The sequence below is a fragment of the Mastigoproctus giganteus genome, chromosome 1 (genome assembly GCF_048544385.1).
Source record: "Mastigoproctus giganteus isolate SK-2022 chromosome 1, ASM4854438v1, whole genome shotgun sequence".
NCBI classification, from domain to species: domain Eukaryota; kingdom Metazoa; phylum Arthropoda; class Arachnida; order Uropygi; family Thelyphonidae; genus Mastigoproctus; species Mastigoproctus giganteus.
In genome coordinates this window covers 108,942,573-108,960,899 of record NC_143575.1, presented here as the reverse complement: position 1 = coordinate 108,960,899, position 18,327 = coordinate 108,942,573, and the positions used below count along the sequence as shown (strand labels likewise).

Here is an 18,327-nt window from a genome sequence, read left to right as displayed (position 1 = left end):
GTCAAAATTAAGTAAAGTCTAAAATATCCAACTTTGACTCATGTCCATCCTTGCAAGCTGTACTAAGCTCTCAAGTCCGTGCAACAAACCATCTCCCATCTCACGCAGCGCGGCATCACCCCATTCTCCACTACAGTTATCCGCTCTCAATTTAAACGAATGCCTCCTTGTGTATTGCTTCACGACTAAGTATAAAGATGCTCTCAGCGTTTAACTTACTCGAGATTTTTAAAAACCTCTACACTTTTACTCTTTTAAAAAACCCTACACCTCGATCAGGTCACCCCACAGGTGTCTCATTTTCGAAAAACTCAAATCTTGCGATAAAAATATTCCTTTATGCTCCTAACCAATCCTGCCACCCAACTTTGCATTCTCTCCAACAGGACCACATCTTTATTATACAGTAGCACAAATTAATTGGCATGCACACTTATAAGTAACACATAGAATACCAGATTAAATAATTAGCAATATGTCTAATGAATTACTTCAAGATGATACTGCTAAATAGCGAAGATAAGTAAAGATAAATTGCTGATACTTAAATATATCTCAGTATCTGAGGTAACTACGGATATTAAGCAGGAGAGTAATGTTCCTTCTCTCCCTACAAATATCGCTTACTTGGGAAAGTGGCACAACATATGACAAATTTCAGCGTTTGACTGGATGATTGTCAAGAACAAAATCCAGAAATTCGATTACACGCTGTAATCGTATGGATATAACCTCAAAGAAAGAAGAAAGAACCTGTACACCCTCACCGACCTGATGTACATGGATGACATCAAGCTCTACGCGACAACCGAGAAGCAACTCCAGCAACTACTCCGGATCACCGAAGAATTCAGCAAGGACATCAGGATGGAATTTGGTCTAGAAAAATGCAAGACCCACACACTGCACCAGAGAAAATTAGTTGACCGAAACTACCAGCTGCTGACTGGTAAAGAGATCGAAGCTATGACAGAAGGAGAGTCCTACAAATACCTAGGGATGATGCAGGCTGAGCAGTTGGAACACAAGGAAATCAAGAAATGCCTGACCGAAAAATATCATCAGCGACTCAGAAGCCTGCTGAAAGCAAAATTGAACGGAGGGAACACAGTTAAAGCCTTATGTAGCTCAAGTAATAACATACACATTCGGGGTTATAGATTGGACTAACACCGAGCTAGAAGATATCATGCGAAAGACAAGGACAATGATGACCAAGAGTCGCCAACACCACCCGAAGTCAGCAGTGGACAGAATAACAATACCTCGGAAAGAGGGAGGAAGGGGCCTGATAGACCTGACAGAACAACAGAAAACAGCGATAGTTAACCTGAAAGATTACTTCGAGAACAACACAGCACCACTCCACCAGGCCATACAAGACCAGGTAATCAACACCATAAACTATAGAAAATACATCTGAAAGGACCCCGAAATGTCAGATGACACATGTTGACGATGCCACCTGGCCTCAGAAAAGATCCAACACATCCGCGGGGTGCAAGGTGATCACCCAGACTGAGTACACTGATAGACACGACCAGGTAGCCAGGATAATACATCAAAAGCTTGCGAGGAAATACCAGTTGACCAAAGAAAGTGTACCATACTACAAGTGCGAACCCGAGGCAGTAATAGGGATGCGAACCCACAAGCCTGCTGGGACCGCGCCATAATAACGGATAAAACGACCCCGCACAACAGACCGGACATAACCCTTGTGGACAAGATGGAAAAGGCTACCTACTTGATTGACATAGCTGTGCCGAACACTAGCAATGTCCAGAAAACCCATGAGGAAAAAATTTAGGAATTGCACGAACCTGAGACATGAGATCAAGGAGATGTGGCTTATGCAAGAAGTATCAATCATCCCAATCAATCGTGTCAACAACCGTATGGTACCAAAGTCTCTACATAGCAGTCTAGCAGCAATAGGTCTCCCAGAGAACACCTACAAGGAACTCCAGAAAGTCGCAACACTGAACACCTGTAGGATAGTCAGAGATTTCCTCGACCGACAGTAACACCAGACATTACAACCACCCTGTGTACTTGGTAGCAGTACCCGTCACGGAGTGGAATCCCCGATTCAGGGAAAAATAATATAAGAGCAACAACAACAACAACAACAATAATAATAATAATAATACAATACAATTTTATCAAGAGAATTTGTTTACAATAAAAGAACTTGTTAAGAAAAGTAAATTTCTTGACAACAAGTTGTAATTCATCATTTACAACACACGATTTATAGAAATTAAATAAACACTGCAATATGGTCCAAGTAGATGATGCGCCTGCGTAGCCAGGTGGGCAGGAGCAGCAGTGCGTAGCACATGCTTCTTGATTAAACCGGCGTTCGAGCCCGTAACCACCGAATGCGAAAAGGTCAGGGAACGACGACCGCATATCCCCGAGCAATATGGCCTTAGTTGCTAATGTTCCTAAATAACAACAACAACAAAACCTGCGCAAACTTATGCAACAATAAAGTTCTCATTAGAAATTTTCAAGTATTGCCGTTTTGTAATATCAATAAAGACTATTTATTAATTTTAATATTAATTTTTTTTTTTTTTAGTTTTTATTTGGCACATGAAAATTGTTATGCTTTGTTTTAGGTTATTTTTGGCATGCATGTTGGAAAAGATTCGCCATCGCTGCTTTAGATACCGTTGTGCATCCTGCAGGGCAGTAGACTAGTGTTTGTGATACTCGTACAAGCAATTCTGATGTTGACTATCATACTGCGATCGGTCGGGAAGTCACTTTGGTCGGGAAGTCATTCGCTAAATTGCACACGCGCACACACTCCTACGGTCATACATAACACTGTCTCCGATGGAGTGATCGGTTCCACGGATATATGGTTGTACTTAATAACCTAGGCATTCAGCATACATAACTGATAACGCTGGAAACATTAGAAACAGGAAAAAAAAAAAAAAAAACATGGAAGTACACTTGAAGTAAAACTTGCTTAAAAAAAAGCTTTAAAATCTCTGCTTTATGATTATCATATAAACTGTAGAAGAAGAACTCTTTATTGTATACCTACGTAAAGCACATCGCTGTATACAACTCTCATTGCGGCTACAAACCAGGGAGTTTACACGAAAAGATGACAGTTCTTAAATTTCTGTTAGTCCAGCGCCCGATGAAAACTTTGCTTAACACCCTAGTAGGCAGCCTGAAAGAGAAGTCCAGGGAATGGACCCATTTTGCCCACATTTCATGTAATATGCGACTCTCCTATGAGCGTTCTTTTAATGCATGTTATGGTTACAATATTGTGAGCTAATATAATTTTTTTTGATCATCGTCTTTCCTTGCCACAGTTTGAGACATACTAATAGAAACAATTTATTTTTTATAGAAAACCTTGCTTTGCATAAACCTGCTTTCCAGAGTTCAGTCTACGAATTAAATAACGTGAAATATACAGCAGATAGAGCGGTAGATGGAAGTCGAAATGTGGATGGTTTTAAAGCTCCTTATTTTGCTCATACAAAAGATGGAGAAGAAGCGGATAAATTTCCCTGGTGGCAGGTAGATCTTGGAGATGACTATGTTGTCACAGGAGTTAAAATACTCAATCGAAGGAAGTGGGGTAAGTAGCAGTAGACATATAAATAAACAATAATGAATCAATCTCATCACTACGTTACTTTTATTTATCATACTCTTTCAAGTTTATCTTTATTGCAGTATATCACATATATTTAGGGTCTTAGTATCTCCTTCTTGTTGTGAGAAAACTTTCATGTGTGTCCCAGTAACTGCGATAGTAGTTGTACTAGTTGAAAAATAGCTGCTCTTAGGGCCGCTTTAGTCAAACAAGTCAAAGGTAGAGATCAGAAAAAGAGAGGCTGTTGTTATTGTTGGTTTTATTGTGCAACAGCACCATAACACTAAAAGTAATGGAGGATGGAGATATATGTATATGTGTACTCATGGATCAATTTGCGTGTTCTGCCCGATGAGAAACTCAAAATAACTCACACGGGAAATGCTAATTCCTCAGCCTGAGATCGGCTAATTAGATCTAGCCTCAATTGAAGAAGTCTTAAGAATTCCTAGTCTCCGACGGAATTCGACCTAAGTCTTTCCAAAGGAGGGAGAACTGATGAAACCAACATACTGTCATTGGTCCTCTAATGTATTATAATAAATGTCACACTAAGGCCACCCGGAATATTCAATCATCTGCTCAAGTATATTATGTTCGTGAATTGCGTGTATTCTCTGGTCTATTTGTCTGTTTGCTGGACGGAAAACCCAAGTTTCCATGAAGAAAAAACCTTGCTATCTATGCCTGAGACCGACTAACTCAGACACAGGGTGAAAAAAAAGCTCATTAAAGTTCCTCTGTCATTGATGGAATTCGAACCAGGGCCTTTTTCACCGGCGTGGGAAGGACGGTGACGATGCGACTGTGCTACCGTGCAGAGTGTCTTTTAAGGCAAGCAGCGTTTCCCAAACTGGGGTCCGCGAAATGTTCAGAAGGGCTATCAAGTAATAAGTGTTTATATACAGGGTGATTCACTACCAGTGCGACAACCTTGCAGGAGGTGTAGGGGGCACAAAGACGAATCGGAATCACATAGCATTGCAGGGTCCGAAATGCCTTCGTCATGCGGTAGAGGACGTTGAACACGAGGTCGCGTGAACAGTGATCCCGCTGGAAGTCAGCATTTGCGAACCGGTTCCCGAGGCAGTAGGATGGACGAGTATTCAAACGTTGAACTGGCCGACATGCACCTCGCGTATGGAGCTGCGGACTGTAACGGGCGCGCCGCTCTGCGCTTGTACCAGGAACGTTTCCCGCACAGGCGTGCTCCTCATCATATGATTTTCGCACGTGTGCACAGAAGGTTTCGTGAGACTGGTTGTTTCACGAGAGGTACCATGAATCGAGAGCGAACGACAAGGACGCCAGACGATGAAGAGAATGTCCTACGTCTTGCAGAAGGCAATCCGAGTACGAGTACTCGAGCGATAGGCCAACGATTGGGTATTTCCCAATCCACTGTATGGTGGATACTGTCAACAAACCAAATGAGTTCATACCATCTGCAACGCGTCCAATCATTGGAGCCTGCGGATTATCCACTCCGGAGCAATTTTGCTACTTGGTTTCTTCAACAGAAACGGTTCGCAAATGCTGACTTCCAGCGCGATCGCTGTTCAAGCGAACTCCCGTTCAACGTACTCTACCGCATGACGAATGCATTTCGGACCCTGCAATGCTATGTGATTCCGATTCGTCTTTGTGCTCCCTACACCTCCTGCAAGTTTGTCACACTGGTAGTGAATCACCCTGTATATATATATATATATATATATATATAGGGGATTAAAGTGGAACAGGTATTCTGTGTGTTATCAGGCACTCAGTCTAAAACACTGATGGATCCAATATCTTTCTATTTCAAAAGATTTAGGAGAAGTCCGGTTGGCCTGCCTCCCTAAAATCCACTCATGCACACCTTCTCGATGGTAAGCCCTGCTAAGTCACTTAGGTGGCAACGAACGTTTCGAGTGGTTCTCTTCAAGACGCCTGGTCAGCGTGAAGAGGAAAAGACCAAACCTTCCAGCACATGACAGCACGACGAAACAAAAGCCCTCAGTCCCCAGCAGCTTTCACTCCCCCATCTTACGGCAGCGAGAGGATCAGAGTGGAAGCAGAGGGTGCTAAGAATCTCTGGGTACAACCAGGCTGCCATGCACGGAAACTGAACTCTGTCTGTTACAACGTAAGATCACTCATCGGTGAAGACAGGATATTAGAGATGGAAAAGGAATTAGAAAATGTGAATTGGAATATCATCGGTTTGTCTGAAACAAGAAGAAATGAATCACTTATGAATTTATCAAGTGTAAATCTTCTGTACACTAATGGAAACAGTGAAAGGAGCGAAGGTGGAGTTGGTTTTCTGTCCATAAAGATGTAAAAACAACATTTTGAAATTCAAAAGTACATCACCAAGTGTGTCAAGACTGCTTCTCAGGATTTCTGAGAGGTACAAACTAAAAGTTATAAAGATTTATACACCAACATCGAGCCATGATGATGAAGAGGTTGAAAAAATGTACACCGAAATTGAGAGTTTTCTAGATGAGCAGAAAACCCACTATACTATCATTATGGGGACTTTAATGCTAAGGTTGGAAAGAGACAAAACAGCGCAGAAAGGGGGAACTATAGAAAATTTTGGAATTGGTGAAAGAAATGAGAGGTGAAAGACTTGTGGCATTTGCAGAATATCGGGGAATGTCAGTAATGAACACTTTTTTCAAGAAAAGAGTGAACAGAAAGTGGACACGAAATAGCCCAAATGGATTAACAACTAATGAAATCGACTTCATCCTCATTAACAGAAGATATATCGTGAATGATGTAACCGTCCTGAACAAGGTAAACGTTTTAAGTGATCACAGAATGGTAAGATGCACACTTAATATAGATGTAAGAAAAGAAAGTAAAAAACTGACTCGAGTAAATAATACGAAGGTCTTTGAGATAACAGAAGAGGAGAAAAAGCAATATGTACTGGAAATTAAGAACAAGTTTGAGCTTCTGTAGACTGCTCAGGACCAAGATATCTACAAGGAATATAACAATAACTTTCTGAAAGTGATAAAGCTAAAGAAACCTATAGGGAAAAAGAAATCCGAAGAAGAAAAAATTAGTCGAGAAAAACTTGTCTTGTTGAACCGAAGACGACAAATGAAGAGCAAGATAAACACTGCCAAGGAGAAAATTGAGTATACTGAGTTAATCAAAGCAATTAGAAAGAGACTCAGAGCTGACATGAGAAGATTTAACACAAGAAAAGTAGAACAAGCATTAAGGGAAAACAAAGGACTTAAATCAGCAGCCATGAGCAGTAATGCAGAAAGACAAATGATACTGAAACTGAAGAATAGCGATGGTGTACCTATAAATAGCAGAAAGAGAAGGCATAATTCAAATAGCAGAAGACTATACTATAGAGAATTATACAAGGAGCGAGGGAATGATGCTAGCAGTGGGGAAGATGGATTGCAAATTAGTAACGGATACGACATACCGATTGGAAATATTCAGGTAGACCGTAAAAATTGACAAAAGAGACTTTAGTTTGCTCAGATACTCAGAAGACTAGTATGAGGATTCTTTCAATCATCATGGATTATTTTTACAGAAAGGAGTTCAGGGGGCCATAGGAACTGATATTAATATAAAAATGATATGTAGGAAACTCCATGGCATTGAATTACGGGAGTGCTGCAGCATACAAACTAATTGCACGCGTTCCCTTACCTGACGCGCATTCCCTTGTAATTGGTCTCTGGAGTGTTGGAAATCTCTGTTATGAAGTGATGAATCAAGGTACACGATTTTCGGATCTGATAGCAATGTTTGGGCTCGCGAATGACCGGGGAACTTTATTTACCATTGTGTGGCGTCCCATCACTTAAATTTGGTGGCGATGCGATCATCACCTAGGGTTGTTTTCTGTGATTGGGCTTAAATCATTGATCGTCGTTCTGTTATTGTTTAAGGGTATCCGCGGTAGCACAGTGGCAGCGTTACACAGTGGTACCGTCCTCACCACACCTGGTGGAAAAGGCCCGGGTTCGAATCCCGTCGATGACGCGGGGAACTTTAATGGGTTTTTTTACTCCGTGGCTGAGTTAGTCGGTCTCAGGCGTAGATAGCAAAGTTTTTGTCCCCAGAATCTGGGGTTTTTTCGTCTAGCAAACAGACAAATCAACCAGAGAACACACGCAATTTACAGACACACAGCACGGCAGATGAATTTAATTATTTTGGGTGGCCAAAATATAATAGTTTGGTTTTTTTTTTTGTTTGTAGTAGGTTTTGGTTTTAGGTTTTAGGCACATCAACAACTTAAACCATATTGCGCCGTATATTATTATCTGTTAATTGCGTGTGTTCAGTCGTCGATTTGCCTGTTTGTTGGACAAAATAACCCGAGTTTCCGATAGAAAAACCAGGCAACCTTCGCCTGAGACCGACATACTCAACCACATTATGAAAAAAGCCCACAAAATTTCCTCACGTCATTGACTAGATTCGAAACCGGACTTTTTACCCCTGGTGCGAGATGGACGGTGCTTATACGCATCTATCAGGGAGGGCGGTACATTTGTATTGGTACATATTTTTTACAGTTCCGTGGGAAGGGCCATTTTCTGTTCCAGCATGACAATGACCATGTCATACTACGTAGCCTATGATCCGCTAGAGGGCTGCCTTACTAGTCGGACGTGCTGATCAACGCTAAAGAAAAATGTGCTTAAATATGCGTTGTAATTATAGTTATTGCCCCAAAAAGTGTTCTCACCTAAAGAAGTCAACTAGTGGACTTCCATGGTAAGACATTTTTCAATTTCAACTCGGAATTTAGCAGGCTATTTGGGTTTTCATCTATACCCTTTGTTTGAGAGACCGCAGTGGTCACCATGTGGCTGGCAGCAAGGATATAGAGAGGCGCCAATATAAAGCGGCGGCCACGTAAATACCCTGCATTTGACTGGGGAGGTGCCCCAACTTGTGCAAAACCCGAGCTGCAAGAGCATTTCATCATCTGTGCTGAATTGCCGTTACTGTGCTAGTGAAACCTGTATTTTATCTTCCCCCTCTGCAATAGGCATACCGTGGACAGAATGGATCTTAGCAAATATACATGTAGTGCAAAAACTGATATCACCACTGTTATCGACGCCAAGAAAAACCCCCAGAGAAAGTAACCCCGTTTTCCTAGGGCCACTTATATACTAGGCTGTTCCTCCCCTCCCCCCCCCGATACTGCCAGTGGGGCAGAGCTCAAATCTTCGCCTGCAGATCACACGGCAACAAATATACCCACGGACTAGTGGTTTATATCCTCCAACAGCTCTCAGAACCCTCAAACAAAATAACGCATCTAGAACTCACTAATCCGGATAACTTCGAAAATCCGAAATGGATACAAACATGGTGGGAGAACCACACGAAAAAGACTGTGACTCTGACTGTGAACAAGTTAACCCTGAATACCAATTCCATACTCAAGAAGTTAAACCGACACAATTGGCTAAAAGAAAAAATCAAAATCAAATAGTCTCTAATTCGGACAGAGCAACTAGAAGCCAAAGAAAACCAAAGGACGCTCATGATGATCCTGGCTCCCTACAACCAGGAAAACAAGTTGAAACCGACTCGTTGAAACCGAAGGATTCCCCTCTGGACCCTGCACTCCCAGAGGGATCCCCCTTGGATCAAGCACGCACTCTCAAGACAGCCCTAGAAGACCTATTTAGGGACCAGAGCAACAGAATCTCTGCAGGCCTCAGAGGCCAAATTGTTACTTTATAGAATAAAATGGAGTCCGTTTTATTCCAAACATACTTAGAATCTTAAATAGCCACAGTTAAACTGGAGGCTTATAAGAAAGGAGGAGCAAAAAATATGCCACAGCGCACTCCCTCCTATGCAGATGCGCTGAGGACACCGGCTCAGTGTGACCACACAGCCACCCAACAAGGACACCGGCTCAGTGTGACCACACAGACCACACAGCCAACCAATACAAGCCAAGGAGAAATCCACCACTCGGCCTTGTAGTGTTGAGACCCCTTAATAAAGAGGACAAACATTCTAGTGAAGGCATTAAGCAGGCAATAATTGATAAACTCTCCGATGACTTAAGGACCACGAAAATAAAATCGGTACGAAAGACAAGGAATCCAGGCGTGGTCATCGAAACAGAGACTACAGAGGAAATAAACGAAATAATAGCCAACCCCAAGATCGCAACCCTGGGGCTCAAAGCTGAACCCCCAAGAAGGAAGGGGCCCTCCATCCTTATATACGACCTAGATAAGGATATCAAACACGAGGAGGTCGCAAGAGAATTGTTTGATAGAAATCAGTCCAAACATTTGCCAGATCAAAATCTAAATGATCATGTGACACCCAAGCACACCATCAAGAACAAGTCTTCGAGCACAGTCAACTGGTCTGTAGAACTGAGCCCGGTAGCTTGGCAAATACTTATAAATCAGACTAGATTTATATACATTGGGGTGGCCACCGATTCCGCGAACATGTGGCTAACATCAAATGCTACAACTGCTGCAAGTTCGGACACACGTCGCATACATGCTCCCAGGCTGTGCGAACCTGCGGCCACTACGCTGGCAAGGGCCACAACTTCACCGACTGCCCAAATAAGAGCACAGACGCCGTTTGTGCTAACTGCAGAAGTCAGAAAATGGATGCCTCCCATTCCCTCAGAGACAGCATGTGTCCCATATACCAAAAATATAAGAGCTTGACCCAATCCAGAACAGATTATGGTACCACACCATAAACAATTCAACACTAAAATAATCAAATTCTTCCAGCTAAACGCTCATAGAATCAGGGCAGTGGCCGACCAGGTCAGGATGAAAGCCGACGACGAAAATATAGATACGCAGCCGCCAATCAAGTAAGGGGATACCCCCTACAATACAAGATCATACAGCCTGAAAATGAAATCCCCTGGGCCGCTATTGTGGTCAGAAACCCAGATATAACAGTTACCAGGATCACTCACCTCTGCATGGCCTGGGCAGTCTGTGCACATCTTATCTCAGCACTGGGAGCCTTCTACGTCGTAGCCCTTTATTGCCGCCCTGGAGAGGACATAACGATGGCTACAAGGTACCTAGAACATGTAACAAATATCCTCCCTGACCAGAAACTAATAATAGGAGCGGACGTGAACTGCAGGTCACCAGCTTGGTACAGCCACACCCCGGACAGACAGTGGACAAGGAATGGGCAGCGCCTGGAGTAATTCCTAGCAACATCAACGATAACAGTGCTAAACCAACCTAATCAACTACCGACTTACTGCAACCTACAATAGGAATCAACCATCGATGTCTCCCTAACCACTAGGAACATTAGCATTAGCATTAGCATTATTAGAGGCATTTAATGCAAGAAAGCAAGCTTATGCAGCATCAGCCAAAAAAAAAAAAAACACTTCCAAAGATAAAAGAAATACCTGTCCAGCTGAGCCTTGAACTTATTTAGGCTATCAACTTCCACGACAAGGGATGGAAGTCTGTTCCACCAACCAACCACCTGCTGGCTAAAAGCAAATTTCCGCACGTCTATCCTACATCTGTCTTTCCTCAATTTGAATTTATGCCCTCTCAGGTGATTATTCTGAGCAACATTGCTGGCAATATAACAGACTGGACGGTTCAGGATGCCTGGGAAACGTCCGACCACAGGGTCCTGACCTTCCAACTCAACAGAGACCATCAGAGACAATATCCTGAGAGAAAAATGCTGCAGAGATATGCGCTGAACACTGCAAACTGGAACCAATTCAGAGACACTCTAATAGCAGAAAAAGATACACAGCAAGCTGCAATTCAAACAAACCAAGACCCTGACAAACTCCAAAAAACAGTCACAGCGATCATTACTAAAGCAGCGAATGCTGCCATAAAACGAAGAAAACCTTCCTCAGGTGCTGTACCATGGTGGAGTCCGGAGCTCCAGAGGCTCCGAAGAGAAGTCCAGGACAAACGAAAAGCATTCCAGAGAGCCAGACGCTCCTGGCTTGCCCCTGAAGTGGATGCACTGCGGGAAATCTACAAGGAGGCCAGAAACCAGTACACCTCGCTCATATGCAGAAGTAAACACCTTTCGTGGGAAAATCTGGTTGCAACCACTGGCAACACTGTCCCCTGGGGCGTAGTCTACAAAGTAACCACTAATAAACTCCCCAGGGAAGAGGTAATTTCAACCACCATAACACCACAGGGAGATGCTACCAATTTTTTGGAGGCATCTGTTAACAATATTTTGGACGCAACCTTCCACCCTCATGTAGACCCACAGACACCCCAACAAATCAAGATGTGCACAGAGAATGACGACTACCGAACAGAAGACAGGGAACCGGATTTCACAATAGAGGAATTACAAGCGGCTGCGCACCTTATTAAAAGTAAGAAATGTCCGAGTCCGGACCTCTTGGAGCCGAAAATCATCAGGAAGTTGGTGGAGATAGCCCCCGATATGCTACTGAATCTCTTCAATCTGTCTCCAAACTGGGACCTATCCGAAGTACTGGAAAAAAGCAAATATTAAACTCATAATTAAAAACTCGACAAAACCACCAGACCAACCGACTTCCTATAGACCAATAGCCCTACTAACAGTCTGCAGTAAACTCTTGGAACGACTCCTGTTAACCAGAATACAGGCTCACTACCTACAGGCAAACCTAATGTCCCCAAACCAGTACGGCTTTAGATCGGGAACGTCGACTGTAGATGCCCTAAAGAACGTCCTTGCACGTGCATCTGCAAAAGAAAACAAATACTTCCTGGCAATCTCTATCGACTTTGCTGAGGCGTTCGACACCCTTTGGTGGCCGAGCATCCTGACCCGGCTCCGGGGGAGTGGGATGCCCGGCAACCTCTATCGAGTAATCCAAAGTTACCTCTCCAGTAGACTCATCATAGTGAATGCTCCATATAAAATACTCACCAGAAAAATCAACAGAGGCTGTCCACAAGGCTCCGTTTTAGGACCTACGTTATGGAACATCGTCTTGGATGAATTCCTAAATACTGATATTGGAGAGGCGTCTTCACAAGCCTTTGCAGACGACCTCATGCTGATGATAGAGGCAAACAGCAGAATCTAGCTGGAAAGAAAGGCAAATCATGCCCTTAAAATCCTACAAGAGTGGACCAATATCCACTTCCTTAGGATCACTGCAACCAAAATGTACTCTATTCTCCTCAAGGGTGCCCTAGATTACAGGAGACCCCCACAGGTTAAGATTAATGGTATCACTACGACTGTCCAAGGAACTTAGATACCTGGGAGTAATACTGGACCCCACTCTCTCCTTCCAGGCACACTTGAAATACATCTGTAAGAAGATACGGGGCTATACAGCCCTTGTTACCAGAGTCGCAAAAAGGGACTGGGGATTGAAAAAGAAGATCCTCAAGCTGTTTTACAAAGCCGCCTTCCTGCTGATAGCTACCTATACTTCCAGAGCATGGTACCCCAAAGTCACCATGGCTGTAAATCGCAGAATCCTCGACTCTATCCATAGAGCCATGTTGCTCGCTATAACCCGGGCCTACAGCACAGTTAGCACCCACGCGCTGCAGGTGCTGGCGGGAACCCTACCTTTACACCTCGAAGTAGCTAAATGTGGAGTATTATATGAACTGTCCAAGGGAAGAGCCTGCACCTTCGCCGGCTTCGACGCAGATCCTACCACAAACTGTTTGACTGAGAAAAAGAGACTTACAAATCACCTCATGCAAACCTGGCAAACTAGATGGGAGAATTCCCCAAAGGGAGAAGTCACCAAACGATTCTTCCCCAACGTTGGAAAACTCTATCCAATGGCTACAGCATGGTTCACGCCGGGACTCCACGCGACCTTCCTGCTAACAGGACATGGTGCCTTTAAGGCTAAACTTACAGCCCTGGGCATTACAGATGACCCTACTTGCTGCTGTGGAGAGCTTGGAGAGCTGGCACCACCTCATGCATGAATGCAAGCTTTATGATGACCTCCGCTGCCAGCTCATCACCCGGATCACCTTTTTGCCCAGAGATAGAGAACAACACCTCCTGGACGGGAGGCAGGAATATATTTCATTCTCAAAGTTCGCTGAAGCCTTGTACAGAAGAAGACGGGACCTGAATGCACACTAGCCACATAATGGCTAGAAGCCAAAATGTGCATAACACCAAAGATGACCTACCAAACAACCATGAAGATAGACAAAAAATCTGAATGAAGGACGAATAGCAGCTGTTCTGGCGGCCTGAGCCAAGCACTAGCCTGGCTCTCCTTTAATACCGCTTCCTGGCAGGAGGACGAGACGACCAGTAGCCTCGCCCCCCCTGCTACCCCATCTTTCCTTCTGGTGAGGCATGGGCATCCCTCACTGACCACCTGGGGGAATCTCTTCTGTGTCCCCCATACTTCTGCCTTTTCCCCCCAACCTTCTTCCTCCCCTCCCCCACTCTATCTACATACGACGCGAACACCCTACACACCAAATTTAATCTTACCCAAAAATAATCTTCACCCAGTGTCGGCCTAATTATCCTTCGCACTGCCCTACTCCATCCATATGAATGCATGCACACATGCTGTATGCAAACATCCAAAGTAATTACGATTGCATGGAAGCGTATATATTATGTATCACTGTTGTGTATATGTGCATATATGTGTATGTTCTTGTATGTGTATGTGTACATAAGGTTTTTTTTTTTTTTTTTAGTTCCTAGCCGCTGAAATCTCAGGAAATTACGCGGCAGGACCTGCCAGAGTAACTTAAGTCTACTGGGTTCCTGGTCTGCCTCCACGGGACGAAGGTGGGGCAACGCTGGGCTCCAGCAGGGTTCCAGCGACTAAATGACCAGATGAACAACGATACACGACATTAAACAGGTATAATACCCACACACTTTTAAGCCTCTGGCGTTCCCAGGAAACGGGTACACCCACAAAGAAAGCAACGCGGAGATGGGGGAAACCCCTGGTGCCGCATGACAACAATATACCTTACACCTTACGTAACCTATCTGCGCGGGTAACACGGTGGTATCGTCACCTTCCTTCCCGCACCGGGTGGAAAAGGCCCGGGTTCGAATCCCGTCGATGACGGAAGGAACATTAGTCGGCTTTTTACATCCCGTGGCTAAGTTAGTCGGTCTCAGGCGTAGATATAAAGAGTTTTTCTTACTCCAGAAACTGGGTTTTTTCGTCCAGCAAAACAGGTAAATCGACCAGAGAACACGCAATTTACAGATAAAAATACGGGTTAATGTATTAAATTACGGGTAACCTTAATATAATAATTTTAATAAAATAAAATACTGTACTATGTAGCCTAGGGATTTAATTTGAAGACATGAAGCTGCGAAAGCATTATTAGCCTGCACAGAGCTCTAATTTGAACCTTTGGTTGGACCAATAGTTCAGGTTGGGATGAACTGCAATATCGGATTCCGATAGAAACTGGGACTCAGATTGCGGCCAGCCCAACATGCTTGCAATCAGTACCTCAATTCACAGCTCCATTCAAGGTGGAATGTACCAAAGCACCACCAACGTTTATCACAAATTGGCTCATTGTCTACCAATGAGTATATAGTGTCTAATTAAGACCATAGGTGGGATAACATGTATTTCAATATTGTATCAATAAAAGGTCCTTTTGAAGCATTCCGGTGTATGGTTGCTTTTGGCAATAGTGCATATACATCCATACAAAAATTATTTGGGTACCATCATGTTTGTAAAATAAAAAATGCTTTAACGAACAAATTAATACGATGTAGGTTTACCTTTTCTTACAATGAGGACATCGGTTCAGCGTGCAGTCCTTTCTGCCCTCTCTAGTAGCATAGTTGGTAGAATCGCCATCCTACCAACACTGAGTGGAAAAAACCTCAGTTCGAATCCCCTCGACGACATGAGGAATTTTTATATATAACCTTTTTACAACGTGGCTGAGTTAGTACATTAGCCATATAGTGCAAGGAACCCACAGGCTTTTGCTGCATCGGCCAAAAAAAAAAAAAGATAAAAGAAATTATGCGCTTTCCTGCTCATGTACGATTTAACTACCCAGTTGATCCATGAATTTTTTTCAAACCGTCAGCCAGCCTCAACTATCTGTGAAGTCAACTTGTTCCAGCAATCAACAACTCACTGGCTAAAAGAAAACTTCCTACAATCTAATCTAAAGTTATTCCCCTGTAATTTGAATTTATAGCCCTTATGTCTGGAATTCTTTATAACAGTGAAAATTCTGCCTTCATTCAATCTGCTAATCCATCTCAGAGCCTTATAAATCTCAATCAGGTCACCTCTAAGGTTACTGGTTGCCAAGTTCTGTAGCCCACATAATTGGAGTCTCTCCTCGTACGGTCGCCCTTTTATCGATCTTGCCATGAGATGTTGCTCATCTTTAAGTTGGTCTCAGGTGAGAGTAACGTGGTTTTTTTTCCCCAGAAACTCGGATTTACCTTACACGAAACAGGCAAATCGACCACAGAATACAAGCAATTTACAGACATTTTATATACTATGCATTACTAAGTCGCTGATAAGTCCAATATAAAAACAATTCTTTCTAACGGTTCCTTGTAGCAGGCAACAATAATTTTTGTTTATTTCTCCATCATTGTAGTTCAGCTATAGAAGCGGAACGCATTGTTCGCCTCGGCATTGCAGTTCATCCGAAAGATAATCCTTACGATTTATGTTAAGAGTCCGGACCGGCCAGGGAGTTGTTGGACTTCGTTTCCTTTAACCCAGGTCTTTGCTCTGCTTGCTATACGGAATGAAGCATTATCATTCAGGAACATGGAGGGGACCCACTTCCATAGAACTGCCACAATGTGATCACCAAAGAATTGTCCTAGATGTCAGGATACAACTCAGAATTGATTGATGTTGGCACGAAAACCAACGATCTGAACTACGAACTACGAGAAGAAATCTTACACCTTGAACCCGTCATATCCCTGCCGAACTTCACTGTGGGAGCAATACACACAATCAATGACTTTCCCAATACATTCTGTACAACCACACTCGAATGACTGATCTGGACACGACACTGCATAACTAGACTCGTTGTTCCATCTTCTTTTCTATGGTCCAGGAATGATGTGCTGGGAAACTTTCCTAGAGACGTCAGGCACTTGTTGGTATGATGTGGGGCTTGCGGCCAGTAGTTCTGTCACGAAAATAATTGTTGAGCAGTTCCCTATGGACTGGGAATTGCACAATTCCCATATGAACATTTCTGTGGATGTCGAGAACGTCAACATAACGAGAGGTGTCCTTGTAAAAGGACATCTCTCATTTCTCTTTCATCACTTTCTCCAGGGTTCTACGATTTAGGTAAAAAAAAAACCCTCAGTGGGTTTTTTTTTACCTACTTACCTGTTTTCTCACACATCGCTGTCATGCTTCCGTCTTTTTACTATTGTTGGCTTTCTTATGGCTGTTGCACACAGTGCGAGCTACTGATATGGCGCCTAACCATTAAGCCTCTTTGAAACATCGCAGAATAAAAAAAATAAAAAAATGTTCTTGTTTATATTCCGGGACGACCACCAGGTCAGTGGAGGTTTACAATAAATCATTCAATACAAATGTTAATCGTATTTAGTAGTCACACGCAGGAACATATTTCTGCGACTTATTCTGCTTGTTTAAGATAACTCTTCTATTCCTTTAGCACTTTAAAACTTATTCCTGCTTTACATACATCTTGGTCACACCGTTCACTGCAATGAGAGAGGGTGTTCTATTACTGTACTTGATATTATATATATATTCTGTATAAACAATTTATTAGAAAGGCTTAAAAACTGATCTGATATTATCACACAGAAAAAATTAATTCAGTTCTTAATTTCCTGTACCCTTTATTGAGGTTGTCTCACTTTGCAGTTCATTATGCACAATATTATTTGCACTTAACAGCAACCATGTAGCACTTCAATTAATAATGCTTTTGTTTTTGTTTTTACGCAGCTCGACGATTGCATGATTTTGAAATTCGTGTAGGAAATACGTCATTAACGTTGGCACACAACAACGTACCCTTCAGAGAAGAACCTCGGTGTGCAGAACATATTGGTGGAGGAATTGGGGATGGACAAAGCATCTATCTTCCATGTCAACCGTGCCCTGTTAAAGGACGCTTCATTAGCGTACAGATTGTTAGACTGTGTGACGATTGCGATGAAAACCATGTGAACGTATTGTCTATAGCCGAAGTAGACGTTCATGGTTTTCAGATATAGAAGAATTAACTGTATTCAGATATAGAAGAATTAACTGTATTCAGATATAGAAGAATTAACTGTATTCAGATATAGAAGAATTAACTGTATTCAGATATAGAAGAATTAACTGTATTCAGATATAGAAGAATTAACTGCAATGCATAACATACGCGAAGGCAGATCAAAAAATATCAAGAAAGAAATACGGAATCCGAAAAGCTAAGATATTTCAAGCGAAACTAAAATATATTATAACCGTTCCAGCCTTGCTGGGTGCACTTCTCAAATTCCATTTTCAGAATAACCAAAAGCTCCTCTATTTTGTTTAATTGTCTCCACACTTTCAAATATTTTGCCTTTCAAGGTTTTTTCAAGTTTTGAGAACAGAAAAAGGTATAGAAAGCCATATCAGATGATATGGACGTTGTCTCTAAAATCAACCCTTTTTAAAGCTAAAATTTATTTTTTGT

General features: G+C 42.7%; 1 protein-coding gene across 1 annotated transcript in view; it reads left to right on the top strand.

Moving 5' to 3' along the window:
- The window catches only part of LOC150091093 (uncharacterized), a 73,945-nt gene extending 56,070 nt beyond the window's left edge, over nt 1-17,875 (top strand). The window contains exons 6-7 of the mRNA XM_090383016.1: nt 3,383-3,616; nt 17,604-17,875. Coding sequence (XP_090239142.1) covers nt 3,383-3,616; nt 17,604-17,875 — 506 coding nt within the window. The remainder of the gene's footprint in view (nt 1-3,382; nt 3,617-17,603) is intronic.
- The last annotated feature ends 452 nt before the right edge of the window (nt 17,876-18,327 follow it).